The sequence below is a fragment of the Nannospalax galili genome, unplaced genomic scaffold (genome assembly GCF_000622305.1).
Source record: "Nannospalax galili isolate Female #2095 unplaced genomic scaffold, S.galili_v1.0 scaffold18, whole genome shotgun sequence".
Classification (NCBI taxonomy): Eukaryota; Metazoa; Chordata; class Mammalia; order Rodentia; family Spalacidae; genus Nannospalax; species Nannospalax galili.
This window is the reverse complement of record NW_008346548.1, coordinates 8,772,624-8,791,841: the sequence shown is the minus strand read 5'-3', so window position 1 is coordinate 8,791,841 and position 19,218 is coordinate 8,772,624. Positions and strand designations below refer to the sequence as shown.

The 19,218-nt window shown below is 40.2% G+C and overlaps 1 protein-coding gene across 6 annotated transcripts in view; it reads left to right on the top strand.

Moving 5' to 3' along the window:
• Golgb1 (golgin B1) overlaps window positions 1–19,218 on the top strand; it is a 102,026-nt gene that overhangs the window by 69,498 nt on the left and 13,310 nt on the right. For all 6 annotated transcript variants that reach the window (XM_029568208.1, XM_008842920.2, XM_008842919.2 and 3 more), the window contains 2 exons: window positions 1,449–6,547; window positions 7,901–9,800. In XM_029568208.1, coding sequence (XP_029424068.1) covers window positions 1,449–6,547; window positions 7,901–9,800 — 6,999 coding nt within the window. The remainder of the gene's footprint in view (window positions 1–1,448; window positions 6,548–7,900; window positions 9,801–19,218) is intronic.

Here is a 19,218-nt window from a genome sequence, read left to right as displayed (position 1 = left end):
CAGCCAGTGCTCTTAACTGCTGACCCATCTCTCCAGCCCCATAATTAGGTGTTTTAATCTAAAAAAAAAAAAAGAATGTTTTTCATATAGGTGATATCTAGAAGATGAATTCCAAGTTTCCTTAGGTCTTTGGAATAGATCTAGACCTCAGTGTAGGTTGACAAATTCTCCTAGAGGTTTAGTTTGGAAGTTACATACTGATTTTTAAACAGTTTAGGGCCTGGAGAGTAGCTCAGTGGTTAAAGAGTTCTGTTTGCTCTTGCAGAGGGCTGGGTTTGGTTTCCAGCACCCACATGGCAGCTAACAACTGTCTATGACTTCCAGTTCATGACTCCAGTACCAGGGGATTTGACACCCTCTTCTGACTTCTGTGGGCATTGCTTGACACCGGCAATACACTCATGGACATAAAATAAAAATTAAGTATTTTTTTAAAAATTAAAACTTTTTTTTTTAATTGCACTTGCAGGCAATACACTCATGGACATAAAATAAAAATTAAGTATTTTTTTAAAAATTAAAACTTTTTTTTTTAATTAGCAGTTTTATGATATATAGGTGGTGTGGACCAGAAAGTTCCAGGCTTTAGGAAATTCATGAAATGCTAATTTTTAATTAGACTATTTTTTAGCATGTATTTTTGTTGTTTTTTTGTGCATTTCATGTAATACATCTTATTCATATTTAGGCCCCCTCCCCTTTTTCACCCCCCCAGCCCTCCCACTGGAGTTCATGCATTCTGTCACAGATGTTAAGATCTATTGAGTCATATTTGTGTCCTCAGATGTCCTTCTGTGTGAGTTCATCCACTGGAGTCTGGTCAGTCTATCTGGTGTCACTCCCTTAAAGACCAGCTCTCTCTCACCCAGTAGTCATCAGCCACCAATGGTTCCTCAACTAAGATTGAGGCTTCTTGCCCATTTCCCCAGTTCTATTCTGGGTTTTATCTGGTTTGAGTTTGCATGGGTCTTATGCATGCTGTCACCATTGCTGTAAGTTCATATGAACAAGTTCCCAGCCACCCGGAAGTCTCTGTTTAAAACCCTTGTAGTCATCTACCACCCCTGGCTCTTATAGTCTTTTCCAGCCCTCATCCATAATTGTCCCTGAGCCCTAGGTGGATGAGGTTTAATATAGGTATCCTATCCAGGAATGTGTACTCTGGAGTCTCTTATTCTCTACATTTTGGCCAATTTTACTCTCTGTGTTAATCACTATCTGTTGCATGAGGAAGACAAGGTCTCCTTGTAGCCCCATCTGACCTGGAACTTACTATGTAGACCAGGCTATCCTTGATCTCATAGAGAGCCACATGCCTCTGCCTCTGGAGTGCTGGGATTAAAAAGGCCTGTGCTACAATGTTTGGCTTTACTTAGGCTATGTTTAATGCTATAAATATTTGATTAAAGCTTTTCTTAGTCTTTCTCTCTTTCTTTGTTTTTAAATAGATCAGCACAGTTGGTATTACTATGCTCAACATGAGTAATTTTCCTACTGAAGAAAGTGGACATGATGTTCCAGAGAACTCATTTTCTCAGAAACATAAAGAATTATCAGTTTTATTGGTGGAAATGAAAGAAGCTCAAGAGGAAATTGCATTTCTTAAGTCACAACTACAGGGCAAAAGGCCTGAGGGGGACTGTGAAGTCCTTGACCAGAAAGAAGTGAAAGAGACAGAGAGTGAAAAAACGCCTCCAGCTAGAGTGGAAGAGTTCCCCTTAATGCCAGCTGAAAAGGGGGATCAGGAAAGCGCTAAGCATCATGGAGCATCTGAGGAGATCTCTCTAAATGACACTGGAGTAGAATTGAACTCAGCAGAATTGGGCAGTGTGGACAAATCCCCTTCTGTACCTTGTATTGGTCAGTGTCACCAGGATGATTTAGAAAGACTGAAAAGTCCGATTTTGGAGCTTGAGACAAGCTTTCATAAGGCAGAAGAAGTTTATGAGAAACATTTAGATGAGAAAGGTAAGGAAATTATCAGCCTAACTCAGCTTATTGAGGAATTCAAGAGGAATGCTGAAGATAATCACAGCACACTCACTGCTTTGTCTGAAGAAAGGGACCAGCTTCTTTCTCAAGTGGAGGAACTGAATGTCTTAGCAGAGCTGAGGGCTCAGGTTAGAGAATTGGAAACCAACCTTGCAGAAGCAGAAAAGCAAAGAAGTTTGGACTATGAAAACCAAAAGACTCAGCACAACTTGCTCACAGAGCAGATCCACAGTCTCGGCATAGAAGCCAAATCTAAAGATGTGAAAATTGAAGCTTTACAGAGAGAACTGGATGATGTGCAACTGCAGCTTTCTGAACAGGTCACACTGGTCAAAAGCCTGCAGAGCCAGCTGCAGAGGAAGGAGAGTGAAGTGCTTAAGGGGGTAGAACGTGTGAGAGAAATCTCAGGGAAGATGGAAGAATTTTCTCAGGCTCTTTCACAGAAGGAACTTGAAATAGCAAAACTGGATCAACTCTTACTGGAGAAAAAGAAAGATGTACAGACACTCCAGCAAACCATCCAGGAGAAGGATCAGCAAGTGACTGAACTCAGCTTCAGTATGACAGAGAAAATGGTTCAGCTTAATGAAGAAAAGTTTTCTCTTGGTGTTGAAATTAAGACTCTTAAGGAACAGCTCAATATATTATCCAGAGCGGAAGAAGCCAAAAAAGAGCAGGTGGAAGAAGATCATGAGGTTAATTCTGGCCTTAAACATGATTATGATGAGTCAAGCCCAGTAGGGCTGGTGAGCAGAGAAGAACTTCAGCATGAGTTGGACCATCTGAAGAAAGAAAGTGAGCAGAGGAAGAGAAAGCTCCAGGCAGCTCTTATTAACAGAAAGGAGCTACTACAGAGAGTCAGTACACTGGAAGAGGAGTTAGCCAAAGTGAGAGATGGGTCTAGGAAAGAGATTCCACTTAGTGAGAAGAGAGAAATGGAGGGAGATAAAGAGAATAAAGACGACCCAGAAAAATGTGTGACCTCTAAGTGGCAAGAAATGGAAGATGGCCTAAAGCAGACAATATTTGAAAAAGAAGTGGAACTCGAGCGTGTAAGGAAAGAGTTGAAAGAAAAGATGGTAGCAGAAGAACAGTTACAGGCTGTGGTCCAACAGATGAATCAGAACTTGCAAGATAAGACAAAGCAAGTAGATTTGCTTCAAGCAGAAGTCATTGAAAACCAAGTGACTATTGAGAAATTAACCACAGGTACCAAGGATGCCAGTGATGGAGACTCGGCAGCACCTGTAAAAAAAGCAGTGGTGAACAGTCCACCTAGTGCAGGTAGTGGAGAACAAGGGACACCAGAACTGGAAGAAAAGATACTAAACCTTGAAAAAGAAAAGGAGCAACTTCAAAAGAAACTTCAGGAAGCCTTAACTTCCCGTAAGATGATTCTAAAAAAGACACAAGAGAAAGAAAGACAACTAAAGGAAGAACTCAAGAAACATAAAGATGAGTACAATCGCCTACAAGAACAGTTTGATGTGCAAAGTAAGGAAAATGAGAACATTGGAGACCAGCTAAGGCAACTCCAGATTCAAGCGAGGGAGTCCATAGATAGAAAGCTCCCAGACACTGACCATCTCACTCAAGGTTTAGAAGAAGTTTTATTTAAAGAGACAGAACAGCAGCCCACCCAACCTGGTTTAGAGTCTGACTTATACCCAACTTGGCCTCATCCTGGAGATACAGATACTCTGCAGGTTAATACTTCTATTGCCCAGATTAAGGCCCAGTTGAAAGAAATAGAGGCTGAAAAAGAAGAGTTGGAATTGAAAGTTAGTTCTACAATGGGTGAGCTTACTAAAAAATCAGAAGAAGTATTTCAGTTACAAGAGCAGATAAGTAAACAGGGTTTAGAAATCCAGAATCTGAAGGCAGTAACCCATGAGGCTGAAGCCCATGCAGAAAGCCTAAAGCAGGAATTGGAACACAGTCAACTAAAAATTGCTGGCTTGGAACATCTGAAAACAGTACAGCCTGAACTAGATGAACTGCAAAAACACATATGCCAAAAGGAAGAAGAAGTTAGCTGTCTTTCTAGACAGCTTAGTGAGAAAGAACAAACCCTTTCTAAAGTTCAGACTGAGATAATGGAACAAGAGAATTTAATCAAGGCTTTGCACACCCAGCTGGAAATGCAAGCCAAGGAGCATGAAGGCAGGGTAAAGCAGTTTCAGGTAGAACTTTGTGAACTGAAGCAGAAGCCAGAAGAGACTGCAGAAGAAACTAAAGCAAAGCAACAGATGCAGAGGAAACTGCAGGCTGCCCTCATATCCCGAAAAGAAGCCCTCAAAGAAAACAAGAATCTCCAAGAGGAGTTGTCTTTGGCTAAAGATACCATTGACCGCTTTACCAAGGCTCTGGCAGATGTGGAAAGCCAAATTTCTGCTCAAAATAAAGAAAAAGACGCATTCTTAGGAAGATTAGCTCTTCTTCAAGAAGAAAGAGATAAACTCATTGTAGAAATGGACAGGTCTTTACTAGAAAATCAGAATCTCAGTGGCTCTTGTGAAAGTCTTAAGCTTGCTCTAGAGGGTCTTACTGAAGACAAGGAAAAGTTGATGAAGGAAATAGAGTCCTTGAAATGTTCTAAGATTGCAGAAAGTGCCGAATGGCAAGAAAAACACAAGGAATTGCAGAAAGAGTATGAGGTTCTTTTGCAGTCCTATGAGAATGTGAGCAATGAAGCAGAAAGGATTCAGCATGTGGTGGAAAATGTGAGGCAGGAGAAGCAAGAACTATTTGGAAAGTTAAAAAGCGTGGAGACAGACAAGAAAGAGACAGAAAAGCAGTTGCAGGAAGCAGAACAGGAGATGGAAGAAATGAAAGAAAAGATGAGAAAGTTCGCTAAATCTAAACAGCAGAAGATCCTGGAGCTGGAAGAAGAGAATGACCGGCTTCGAGCAGAGGCTCAGCCTGCGGGAGGTGCAGCCAAAGAACACACGGAAGCCCTTCTTTCCTCTAATGCCAGCATGAAGGAGGAACTAGAAAGGGTCAAGTTGGAGTATGAAGCCCTTTCTAAGGAGTGTGAGGCTTTAATGGCTGAGAAAGAAATTCTAAGTGAAGAGATTGGAAATTTAAAGGCTCAGGTAGAACAAGCTAGTATAGTGGCCACAGGCAAATCTAACATTCAGAAGGATATTATTGAAGAGGTGACACAGTCTGTGGCAGGTGAGTCTCAAGAGCAAAACTCTGTGAGTGTGAGCCCTAAGCTTGATGATTCTGAAGTTATTCCATCAGAAAACAATGCCACTCCTAGTAAGAATTTCAGCTCACATGATGACATTAATAACTACCTACAGCAGCTTGATCAGCTTAAGGGAAGAATTGCTGAATTAGAGGAGGAGAAGCAGAAAGACAAAGAATTTAGCCAGACTTTAGAGAATGAGAAAAATGCCCTACTGAGTCAGATATCTGCAAAGGATAGTGAAATAAAAGTACTTCAGGAAGAAGCTGCCAAAATAAAGCTGTCAAATAAGCAAATCCAAGAAGAACTCTCCAGAGTTACTAAACTAAAAGAGACAGCAGAAGAGGAGAAGGATGATTTAGAAGAGAGGCTTATGAATCAACTAGCAGAACTTAATGGAAGCATTGGAAATTATTATCAGGATGTTACTGATGCCCAAATAAAAAATGAGCAACTGGAATCTGAAATGCAAAACCTTAAAAAGTGTGTGAGTGAATTGGAAGAAGAAAAGCAGAAGTTAGTCAAGGAAAAAACCAAGGTGGAATCAGAAATACGAAAGGAGTATTTGGAGAAAATACAAGGTGCTCAGAAAGGACCTGGCAATAAAAGCCATGTGAAGGAACTCCAGGAGCTGTTGAAAGAAAAACAACAAGAGGTAAAGCAGCTGCAGAAGGACTGCATCAGGTATCAAGAGAAGATTAGTGCTCTGGAGAGAACCGTTAAGGCTCTAGAATTTGTTCAGACAGAATCCCAAAAGGACTTAGATGTAACAAAAGAAAATTTGGCTCAAGCCGTTGAACACCGTAAAAAAGCACAAGCAGAATTATCTAGCTTCAAAGTACTGCTAGATGACACACAAAGTGAAGCAGCGAGGGTATTAGCAGACAATCTCAAGTTGAAAAAGGAACTTCAGTCAAATAAAGAATCAGTCAAAAGTCAAATGAAACAAAAGGATAATGATCTTGACCGAAGACTGGAACAAGCAGAAGAGAAACACCTGGAAGAGAAGAAGACTATGCAGGAGAAACTGGATGCTTTGCACAGAGAAAAGGCCCATGTGGAAGACATGCTTGGGGAGATTCAGCTTGCTCTGAAAAAGAAAGACAAGGAAATGGAGCAACTTCAGGAGAGCTTGGACAGCACTGTGGCCCAGCTTGCAGCCTTCACTAAGACCATGTCTTCCCTCCAGGATGATCGGGACAGGGTGATAGATGAAGCCAAGAAATGGGAGAGGAAGTTTGGTGATGCCATTCAAACCAAAGAAGAAGAGATCAGACTCAAGGAGGAGAATTGCATTGTTCTGAAGGATCAACTTAGACAAATGTCTATCCATATGGAGGAATTGAAGATCAACATTTCTAGGTAAACAGTAACCTCTTTTTTTTCCTCTCCAGAGGTAATGTGACTACAAAGGAAGTCTTTAAACTGTCTTTTTCCCCTTAGAATTATAGGACTAATTTTGGTTTACATTCTCATAGAACATATATCATCTTTCTCTTCTGAGTTTTTATTTTGTAATGTTTGTAACCTCTGAGTAACTTATATTAATATAAAAGCTTTGGCATCTTTCTTGTATCTGTATTCAGAGACCTCTTAGGTTTCTCTTTTCATTTTCATTTTGGGATTTCTTGATTAATAGACTACCTTTGTTTAGATTTCTTCCATCTTAGTCACACAATATGCCTTAGTATCCTAAATGGTCTTTTTTCTCATCCCCATAGTCCATATCAACTGTATTAATTGTCCCGACCCGCGAGACAGTCAACGTGGGTACCTGGAATGAGGAGTGGGGATGAAAGGGGCAAGAGACGCGAAGAATGGAGACAAGACAGGCTTTCTGATCAAGTCTCATTTATTGATGGAGAAAATACAGTTTTTATAGAGAGAGAAAGGGGAAAGTTGGCAGGAACAATTCTATTGAGGCAGGAGCAATTCTATTGACAGGGCAATTTTCATAGTTACACCACACCGCATGATCACAGAGTAATTTCCATAGTAAGACCACAATTCTATAGTAAGCCATAATTCTATTATAAGGTCACACCTGCATGATTACAATGTAATACAAAGAAGTTTTCTAGGCAGCCCCGTGAGAAATGAGGGAGTCTCTCAAGCAGTAAGTGCTCGGGTTAGAATAACATGTTTTTGCGAGGCTTTCAAGTACGGCCAACTGGTTAATCTAAAACCAGGTCAGACTTGATGTCCGGAAAACAGCTTTGCCAGGAATCAGGTCTTGCTATTGTGGGGCTCAGGGGCTCCCTACAATTAATATGCCTGTTAGAAATACCATCCTCAGATTCTATAGTAGCACTTTTCAAACTCAAGAGCCATAGTGTCTGTCCTTCACTCTTTTTACTCTTATATTTCTAGTATGATTCTTCCCTCCTGTTCTCCTACTGTCTGTCTTGACATGATTATTGCTTCAGAAAAACCCTAGATTAGCTTGTCAGAGCAAAGCAGAACAAAATGGGGATCATTCACTTTTAGTGTCCAAAGCTGTATCACTAGAAGAAGGAACATAGTTTAGAATTTATGATTTAAATCTGTGATGTATCTTTAATACATGATTTGTCTGTGTGATAGATTGTGTTAATATGAGTATATAGATACAAAGAAGTCAGATTTCTTCGTTAGGATCTTCAATTATGAATATTGACTAACTTGTAGATCTGTTCAGGACATGTTATATAGTTACTGTCTATCCCTTTCCCCCAGGCTTGAGCATGACAAACAGATTTGTGAGTCCAAGGCCCAGACAGAGCTCCAGCATCAACAGAAGGTTTGTGATACTCTGCAGGGGGAAAACAAAGAACTTTTGTCCCAGCTAGAAGAAACTCAACAACTATACCACAATTCTCAGAATGAATTAGCTAAGTTGGAATCAGAACTTAAGATTCTCAAAGAGCAGTCAACTGATTTAAATAATTCTTTAGATCAGTGTAAAGAATATAAAGAAAATTTGGAAGGAATCATAAAGCAGCAAGAAGCTGATCTCCAGAACTGTAAGTTTAGTTATGAGCAACTAGAGACTGATCTAAAGGCCTCCAGAGAACTGACTGGTAAGCTGCATGAAGAAATAAATATGAAAGAGCAGAAGATTATAAGCTTGCTTTCTGGCAAGGAGGAGGCAATCCAAGTAGCTGTTGCTGAACTCCATCAGCAACATAATAAAAAAATTAAAGAACTAGAAAACCTATTGTTGCTGGAGGAAGAGGAGAATATTGTCTTAGAAGAGGAAAACAAAAATGCTGTTAACAAAACCGATCAGCTAATGGGAACACTGGAAGCTGTCAAAAAGGAAAACAGTCAACAGAAGGCACAGTTGGATTCCTTTGTTAAATCCATGTCTTCTCTCCAGAATGACCGAGACCGCATAGTGAGTGACTATCAACAGCTGGAAGAGCGACATCTCTCTATAATCTTGAAAAAAGACCAACTCATTCAAGACGCTGCTGCTGAGAATAATAAGCTGAAGGAAGAAATCCGAGGGTTGAGAGGTCATATGGATGATCTCAATTCTGAGAATGCTAAGCTAGATGCTGAACTGATCCAGTATAGGGAAGACCTGAATCAAGTGATATCCATAAAGGACTGTCAGCAAAAGGAACTCCTTGAAGCTCAACTACAGCAAAATAAGGAGCTGAAAAATGAATGTGCAAAATTAGAAGAAAAGCTAAAGGGGTCAGAAGAAGCAAAGCAAAGTCTACAGAGGGCTTCTGATGCCCTCCAAGAGGAGAAGCAAAGTTTGACTAAAGAGATTGAGAACTTGAAAGCTTCTGTATCCCACCTGAATAGACAAGTGTCAGCCTTGCAGGAAGAAGATGCTTTAGGTGTTTATCACACTCAACTAAAAGGCAAAGAAGAAGAACTTCACAGGTTAAGTTCAGCACTTTCCTCTTCCCAGCAGAGAATTATGGAACTGGAAGAGGAATTAGTTTGTGTTCAAAAGGAAGCTACCAGGAAAGTAGGTGAAATTGAAGATAAACTGGAGAAAGAATTAAAGCATCTTCATCACGATGCAGGGATAATGCGAAATGAAACTGAAACAGCAGAAGAGAGGGTGGCAGAACTAGCGAGAGATCTGGTAGAGATGGAGCAGAAGTTACTCATGGTCACCGAAGAAAATAAAGATCTTACAGCACAAATTCAGTCTTTTGGAAGGTCAATGAGTTCCTTGCAAGACAGTAGAGATCATGCCAATGAGGAGCTTGGGGACCTGAGAAGGAAGTATGAAGCCAGTCTGAAGGAGCTGAGAGAACAGAGGGGCCTCTTAAGCAGAGAGAGCGATGTTCTTTCTCAGACTACCTTTCTCTTGAACACCACTGAGGACAATTTGTCCTCCCTTGAGAAACGTAACCAACAGCTTGCATCCAAAGATGAGCAGTTGCTTCACTTGTCCTCACAACTAGAAGATTCTTACAACCAAGTGCAGTCCTTTTCCAGGGCAATGGCCAGTCTGCAGAATGAGAGAGATCACTTGCGGAGTGAGCTGGAGAAATTCCGAAAGTCTGAGGAAGGGAGGCAGAGGGCTGCAGCCCCACCTGCCTCCAGCCCAGCAGAAGTACAGAGTTTGAAAAAAGCCATGTCCTCCCTCCAAAATGACAGAGATCGACTAGTGAGTGTGTTTCAGATCTATGTTTGAGAATTTTTGAACCTTTCTTTAAATTGATTTTTATGTCTATAGAAAAAACACGAACATTTCTGTTCATATTATCCATGTATAAAATCTAGGAGCATTGTTAATATATTCCAGCGGTTGTTTTTGGTCTTCAGAAAAAGAGACATGCCATTACCATTTTTAAAAATACAAACTTTACTTTCTACCTAACTTTCCACTGGTTATAAAAAGGTTAAAAGATAAAAATATGTTTTACCAATTTAAGCACTCATGTGATTCCAGAACTTAAAGTGGTTTGCTTGAAAGAAAGCATAAGTCCAGCTGGGCATGGTAGCACATGTCTATAATTCTTGAACCCAGGAGGCTGGTACAAGTTTAGGACCAGTCTAGACTATGTAACTAGTTTCAGGACAGTTTGGATTATATAGAGACTGTCTCAAAAAAAAATTAATGACTATTTAGTAATTATTTGCAAGTGAACTATTACCCGCTTCCTCCTTAGTTCCTTTCTTTTCTTTTTTTTCCCCCACTACTGGGATTGATCCCAAGGCCTTATACATTCTAGACAGGTATTTTACCACTAAGCTATATCCCTAGCTCTTTTGATTTTTTTGAGACAGACTTGGTAAGCTACTCAGGCTGGTGGTGTGACTCAGGATCTTCCTGCCTCAGCTACCCAAGTAGCAAGGATTGCAGGTGTATACCACCGTGGCTGTTTCTACCCACATTCTTTTTGAATATTTAACTTTTTTCAGAGATAAAGGGGATTGGAGAAATGGCTTAATCAGTAAAGTGCTTACCTTATTTCTGCTTTTGAGCTGTAGAACCCACATAAAAAAAGCCATGTGTATTGGTGTGGACTTGTAATCCCAGTGCTGAGGAGGAAGAAATAGGTCTTTGGGGCTCTCTGGCTAGCCAGGCTATCCTACTCAGGCAAACTCCAGGTCAGTGAGAGACTGTATCAGAAGAAAAATGTGGGGCTGGAGAGATAGCTCAGTCAGTTAAGTGCTTGCTGCCCAAGCACAAGAATCTGAGTTTGGATCTCCGCACCCATGTAAAAGCCAGGCTCAGTGGCACACATCTATAATCCCAGTGCTGGGGAGGTGAACATAGCTGGATCCTTGGAGCTCATTGGCAACCAACCTAGACAAATTGGTCAGCTCCAGGTTCAGTGAGAGGTGGTATCTCAAAATATAAGGTGAAGAGCAATTGAAGAAAATATGTGGTATCAACCTGTGGTTTCCAAATGTCCACATGAACACATATGCATACCACACATATAACATGAACATAGATACATACCATACATATAACACACAGGTGCATGCACATGACACATACACACACACATTTTTTTTAAAAATGAAAAGAAAGTTTCCAAATGTCCACATGAACACATATACATACCACACATATCCACATGAACACATCTGTATACCACACATATAATGCACAGGTGCATACACATGACACACACACACACAATTTTTTTTAAAAAATGAAAAAAATGTATGGCACTAGAGGAACCATACCCAGAGTTATCCTCTGGTGACCATGCACACATGTGCATGTACACATACCTGCACCCACATGAACATGCACAAGCACATCACATACATTTATGTTTGAAAGCTATAATTTATGCCACGTTGGTATTCATTATCTTCTAAGTCAGAATCTTTTTCCTGGGGTGTTACAATAGATTCTGAATTAACTATGTTTCATTCATCAAATTGCTATAAGCCTTATGTCTTATAAATGCTAGACACTGTATTTTATCTTCCAACCCCAGATGCAGACTTCTTGTCTGCTGGATATTGATAAGCCAAGCCTTTTAAAAAAGTCATTTCCCTCTTTGTGTAACTTGTAGTGATACTCTATTTCTTAAGACTTGCAGCCATCACTCTTAAGATGCTATTTGTCATTAAAACATAAAGTCAGGCTATAGAATTGACTCAGCAGTGAATAGTACTGGCTGCTCTTTCAGAGGACCCAGGTTCACTTCCCAGCACCCATATGATGGCTAACAACAGTAACTCCAGTTCTGGGGGTGGGGAGGGATCCAGTGCCCTCTTATGACCTCTTCAGACATTGCACAACACAAGTGCACTTACAAGTGCAGGCATTACACTCATACACATAAAATTAAAAAAAATTAAATCTTTATTTCTTTTTTTTTTTTTTTTTTTGGTCTTTTTGAGGGAGGGTCTCTCTGTAGCCCCTGTAGCCCCAGTTGACCTGGAATTCGCTATGTAGACCAGGTTGGCCTCAAAACTCACAGAGATCCACCTGACTCTCTCTCCTGAGTGCTAGGACTAAAAGTGTGTGCCACCACACCCGGCTTCAAGGTCTTTTTTAAAAAAATAAATACCGAGCTTTTGTAGTTTCATACAACAGTTCTTAATTGAATTTAGGCCCCCTCCCCCATCCATGACCCCCACCCCCCTTATATGTTAAGTCCCATCTAGTCAAGCATTTGTACCAGATGTCCTTCGGTGTATATTCGTCCACCCAAGTCTAGTCAGCCTACCTAAAGATCATATGTAAGGCATACTCTTCCCTCATCCAGCATCAGTCAGTCTCCAGTAGTACTCAGTCTCCTTCAAGGTCTTTTATTCCTTTGTCTGAATGTGCCTCAAATAGCTTTCCTTGCCATCTTCAACAACCCATGAAAAGCTCTTTACTCTTAAACAGTTGTAACAATACTGCTTCTAATCTGTCACTCTCCAGTAGGTGATAAACATACTACTAGGTAAATACCATTATTGGATAAATTATTCTGAAATTCTACTTTCTTATTACTGCTTTGCTCAAAAACCTTTTAAAAGGCATGTGAGACAGGCTGGAATAGGCTTAGTGTTAGGGTTCAGATAGCCCCGCCCCCTCACCAAGAGGGCCTCATGGTTCAGCAAGGCCCTGAGCAAAGCACCTTGGTCTTTGAAGTCAAAAGCAGACTTCTCTCCACTGTTTGGCCAACACAGCAGGCTTCCCCTTTGATCTCTAAAGGGGGCAGGTTTTAACAGTCCTGCTTCCCCCCTCCAACCTTTAAAAAGAATATATCTTCCTGCCTTCTACACCCCCAGAAGCGCCCCCCATAAAAGACCCTAGCTCATGACCCAGGGGCAGACATTTTCCCTACCCAGAAGTAAATCTGTCCCAGGTGTTCCTTTGCTAATAAACTCTATTCTGCTGGACTTTCATCTGTGTCCTGGTGCTTTCTCCCATCAACCTGATTCATTCATCGCCTGTTTCATCTATCACTTAGGATTCATCCCTTGCTCCTCCCCTTAAGACCTTATGATTTGTCCTCATCTTTCTTTTCAGTCTTTCCTTTTACTTGTTTCAAACCATTCATTCCAGCCAACCTGGCCTACTCAGTATGCAGTGACCATAGCTGATACATCTTAGCATTATTATCATCCTTACATCCAACATCTCTTCCTAATTTCTTTTGGGAGGTGATATGTCCAACTATTTAAGGATCATTCCAGTGCTCAGATTCTCTTGCTGCATTTCCCATTGGCTCAATTCAGTATTGCCTCTACACTCCTTAGTGCTTGTCTTACCATTTGTCTTGGATTGCCTTGATTCCTGTGTGTGCACAATTTCTGTATTTTCATATTCCCCACTTGGGTTGTAAACTTGTGGTATCATATCCTAGATCTGTTTGTATATCCCACAATATTTAACATAGGGCCAGGTAGATAGAGAATAATCAGCAGTTGAAAATTATTCTCTATTATTTGTGATTCTTTTTCTTTTCTTTTTTTTTTTTTTTTTTTTTTTAAAGCCTTTTTGAGACAGGATCTCCCTGTAGCCCCAGATGGCCTGGAACTCACTATGGAGACCAGGCTGGCCTTGGTCTCACAGAGATCCACCTGTGTCTGCCTCTGGAGTGCTGAGATTAGCCACCATGCTGACTGTATTTGTGATTCTTATGGAAAACACCATTATTTTCTCCATTGTGAAAACTCTCCATAGGGAAGTTAAGGGAAATTTTAGAAACTTAGGCCTTTGTATCTTCCACAAAAGGATTGTAAAGCCCCAGTGTTAGGATTTTAAATGACAAAGGCCTGATTGTTGCACTAGTCTGCTGAGGCCCTTCTGCATATTTTCTGCACATCAACTTTTCTCTTCCAAATGTCTTTTTCTCAGTCTGAAAGTGACTCATTGTTCACATGTGAGATAAATAAATGTTGTTTGCTTGTTTTTGTTTTGGAGATTGAACATAGGGCCTCATGTGTGTTAAACATGTATACTGCTGAGTGATATTCCCAGCTCAAGATACCTTATTTCAGCCACTGTTGGTTTAAACACTTAGCTAAGGTCAGCAGTTTAACTCCTGAGCCTTCAGGACACTTCTCTTTCCTTGGGACCAGCATAAGATGATTTAGGTGTGAAAGGAGGTTTGGTTACTTTGGTTCCTTTATTTCATTAGTCAATGAGATGTTTCACAAATATAGTCTGTTAAGGTTCATATAGCCCCGCCCCCTCACCAGCAGGGCCTCACAGACCTCGCAAGACCCTGAGAAAAAGGAACTGAGTTGATAAGCACCCTGGTCTTTGAAGTCAAGTGAAGCAGACTTTTCTCCACTGTTTGGCCAACACTACAGGCTTCCCCTTTGATCCCTAAAGAGGGCAGATTTTAACAGTCATGCTCTCCCGCTTCCCCCTGCCCAACTAAAAAATATCTTCCTGCTTTCTGTGGGAAGCAGAAGCCTTCCCCTTTAAAAGACCCCAGCTCATGGCCTGGGGCAGACATTTTCCCTGCCCAGAAGGGAATCTGTCCCATGTGTTCCTTTGCTAATAAACTCTATTCCAATGGAGTTTTATCTGTGTCCTGGTGCATTCTCCTGATCAACTGGATTCATCCATAGGCTACTTTATCTGTCATAGTCTAAGGATTCAAGTGATGGGGAGTTAGTCCAACAAATTCAAGATTTTTCACATTTACCAAAAGTTCTTAAGACTTTCTCATAATCAGATGAAACACTTGGGTAGTCTTCTACTTGAAGGGTGAGGGAAAATTTTTAGGGTTACCTCTGCCTACCTCTTACCTCATTCTGAAAGTGTTGTGACAGGTGTAGAAAGGTATAAACAATTTTTCAAGATAAAATATGATAAAAGGGGATTGAGAAAGAAGAGAAAATGATAGAGTAGAAAGGATGAAACAATGTAAGGTCAGTGCCCCAAGGAGAAGGCACAGTGCCCTGTAGTAGAAAGTAGGGTCACTAATTTACTCTGAACTTTGTAGAAGTACTCAAAGAAGGAGGATCAAAGCTATGTGCATGAATTACAAATCTGTATTTTAGTAGAAAGGAAGACAGAAAAATGACCTGGTCAAGACAGTTATTCCTCAATTATTAAGGCCAATATGAAATTTCTTCTGTGTTCCTGTACAGAGAACTGCATGCTGTCATAAATCATCCCTTATTTCTCTACAATAAGTATAATAATGTCTTAAAGAGTTTTATGTAGTTGTCCCTTGATGTAAAAACATAGCAAAAGGACTATGTTCAGTTTACTAGAAGTACCTCTACAAGTGCTACAATTCAGTCCCCAACACATGACTTTCTAATAGTATGGATCTAGTCTAAGGATAACATTTAGAGTATCTGGACTTAGCAGAATGAATGGATTATGTAAGCAACATATTCTTGAAGTAAACTAAAATAAAAATGTTTTTAGTTTTTAGCTAAAAAATAAAATCATGCACATATTTACAGTATTTCGTGGAAGCTGAGTGGTATCCCCAACTCCACCCCCCCCACAAGCAGTTTTTTCTCAGTTCTTTTCTGTGTCTAAGTTGCCATGCTGCATTTCCCTTTTGTTTGTTGCTTTAATGATTGGCTTTTTCTATGCTGTTTTAGCTGTATTTATTTTCTCTGCTTTCGCAGCATAGATGCACAACTCTTCCCTATTCTAATTTTTTAAAAATATTATTTTTGGTATATGAGTGTGTTGCCTGCATGTATGTAAGTATGCCCCTGGAGATCAGAAGAGAGCATCGGATACCCTGGAAATAAATGGTTGTTAGCTGCCATGTGGGTGCTGGGAATCTAATCTGGGTTCTCTGCCAGAGCAGCTAGTGCTCTTAACTACTGAGGTATCTCTCCAGCCCCTCTGCTATTATAATTTAAAGATTGGTTAAATCAATTCAGTGTTTGCTGTAGGACTGCAAATGCTAATAAAACCAAGATGTGTTGTACTTTCCTCAACATTTATCTTTCAAGCCAGCTGTGTTTTCATTATTATTACTTAGTTATGTACTTATCAGTGTCATTTAACCCAAAACTTATTTTGATTTGTTGACATTGCTTCAAGGTGTTTATCCTCATCAGATTTATCTTCATAAAGAAACTCTGACTTGAGTTTCTAGAGTCTAGAGTCTCTGACTTGCCTCCCTGTGAGCCAGTTGCCCTGTAGTTCCCATATAGTCTTCATCCTGTGTTTCCTTTCTCCTCTCCTGGTTTCTTATGGTCCATGTCTTCTTCGTCCTCTTAGTTTTATGCCATTGCTTTTATGAAGTCAGTTAGTAGCTCCCTAACAAAATATACATGGGAGATAAATTTATTACAAATGTTTTTTCTTTTCCCCTATCCAGTTGACAGTAGCACCTGTGTGGCAGTCAGAGGACCACTCTAGGGAGCTGGTTCTCTCCGCCACCTTGTAGGATCCAGGAATTGAACTCAGGTCCTCAGTCCTGTGCAAAAGTGCCTCTACCCACTGAGCCATTTCCTAGTCCTCATCTTTATCTTTTGACTCCCAAATCAACGTTTGCATTTTTGCCATCTGTTCGAAAGAATTCCTTTTTTAACGTATTTTGTTTCTCATTTCATGGATAGATCTAACTTATTTCTCCAAGGATAGTGATGGTGCTTCATTTTGTTTTGCTTTTGAGACATGTTATATAACTGAGGTTGTTATATAACTGAGGTTGACCTGGAACTCACTGTATAGTCCAGGCTAACCTTAAACTCACCTTCTTTCTACCTCAGCCCTCCAAGTGCTAGGATTACAAATTTGAACCTCCACAGCCAGCTCTTACATTTTTTTTATAATCAGTTTATCTTTATAATTTTGATTGCTGCTGTAATATTTCTGATTCCCAGCATTCTGTCTGAAATCATTCAACACATTACGTTTTTCCCTGCTAATGTGATCTGAATTACCTTCTTCTGGTTGGTTTCCATCCCTTAATGTTAGCCATTCTTCAGATGAAGGTTAGTGCTCATTCCATCTTCACATGAAGGGTAGGATCTAAAAAGCTTTGGACGGGACTTAGTAACTGTTTCACTGCAGTGTGGTTTTGTTGAGCTTCTTGGTGGTAGTCCCCAAGTTTGTCTTTTTAGTTCTTTAAGATCTGATCATACATTTGAGAGAAGACTTCTCATTTGCTGTATAGAAGGGAGCAAGCACTCTAGGCCAGGAGCACTCATAAAACATACTCTTGGTTTGGGTAGTACTCCTCGAAACTGGGCCTATATGTCATAATCCTTCTTCAGAGAATGAGACTACTTGTCAGTGAGGGCAACCAAAAGCGTGGAAGCAAGTAGGGGATCTAGAAACAAAATTGCTTCTTGAAGTAGTGCTCCTCTAATCCTGCTGATCTCAGATACCACCTGCCTCCCATCCCCGTCACCTTTTTTTTCTCAGAAGTTCCTGCTGCTATTAATTCCTGAGCCCTTTGAAGATTCTGCAGAGTAAGTTCTACTGGTTCTTGATTTTCCCCACCTCCACTTCTGATTTGGCTCTCTCAGATTGTTAAATCTATCACTGGTTATTCATTTGCTCTTCAGCTTCAAAAATTTGTTGCTGCTAATCTGTCTGTTGTCTTCCAGTTCTTGTGTTTGGTGCTTTTTAAAAATCACCAGTGTGGCAGTATTATTGTTTCTCAGTGGGTGAAAGATATACATGTTTAAGGCTTTTGCCTTGCCCACATGTCCTGATGTTCTTACTGTCAAGCTTTTAGTGACTATTGAGAAAGAATTTGAAAATATGCTGTGAATGCAGCTTTGCTAAAGGCAAATCTATCATCATTTTCATTGTGTGTGAAGTGCATTAATTTTCCCATTTACTTCTCATATTCTTATGAGGAAAAGTATTGTAGCTATCTTCATTTAATAGATGAGAACAGTTGGTCATACATTCAAGAAAAAATAGGGGACAGAGATTAGAGGCACATGTGCAAACATATAAGTGTTAATAGCATTAAAAATGAATTTCTGGGGCCAGGCGTGGTGGTGCCCGCCTTTAATCCCAGCACTTGGGAGGCAGAGGCAGGCAGATCTCTGTGAGTTCAAGGCCAGCCTGGTCTACATAGTGAGTTCCAGGACAGCTGGGGCTACAGGGAGACCCTGTCTCAAAAATACCAAAAAAAAAAAAAAAAAAAAAAAAGAGTTTCTTATAGGAAACAGCATATTTTAAAATGAAATGGAGATCTTTTTTAAAGGTTAAAAACTCATTCATTTCTATGTCTTACAGGGTTTATACTGAGTTCAAACTTGTATAACTGTATTACGTCAACTGTGAACCTAAAAATTTACAGCCACTTTTGAGTATTTTATTATTTTTATTTTATGTGTATGAGTGTATTGCCTACGTAGGTGAGTACACCCATGTCGTGCAGTGCCCATGGAGGACAGAAGAGGCCATTGGATCCACTGGGACTGGAGTTACGGACAGTTGTTAGCTGCCATGTGGGTGCTGGTATTCAAACCTGGGTCTTCTGCAAGAACAACCAGTGTTCTTAATTGCTGAGCCATCTCTCCAGCCCCTACAGCCACTTTTGAAAGAGATGTATCCTTGATCTGGAAATTGTTATTGAATATGTTAAAGCTGTAATGCTTCTTCTAATCATGTGGTTATTAAATTAAAGGAAAGAAAAAGAAATAATAGGATACCTAACTCAAGAGCCAATATGTTCTTAACCATCAGGGAGCACTGCCTTCTTTGTAATCAACACCAGCTAAGCTGAGATTGATATCCAGAGGGGAAATAGCTCAGTGGCAGAGTACTTATCTAGCATACTTGAGTTCAGTCCAGAGCATTGGAAAAAACCAAACCAAACAGGTAAACAACTGCAGCAAAGAAAGCATGTAAGCTGTGTTCATGTAAGAAAGTTTAGAAGCCTAATCAGGGGCTATGAGTAAATAGAAAGCCATTCTATCTTTACATTTTCCATTCACAGTGAACCTGTAGGTTCTTAAATCTGTCTCAGTTCAAATTGTGGTTCTAGAATCAGCTTTCACCTTGGAGGCAGGGATATGGGGTAGAAGTTGAAGGAATAACTAGGTCCTGCAGTCTTGATGGCAGTTCCTTGGTTGTGGGTAGATCCTGATTGTCTGTTGTGGAGTTGACTTATATAGTATGGTGCTGTGATCAGTAAGCAATGAGATGTGATGAATCACCTTTT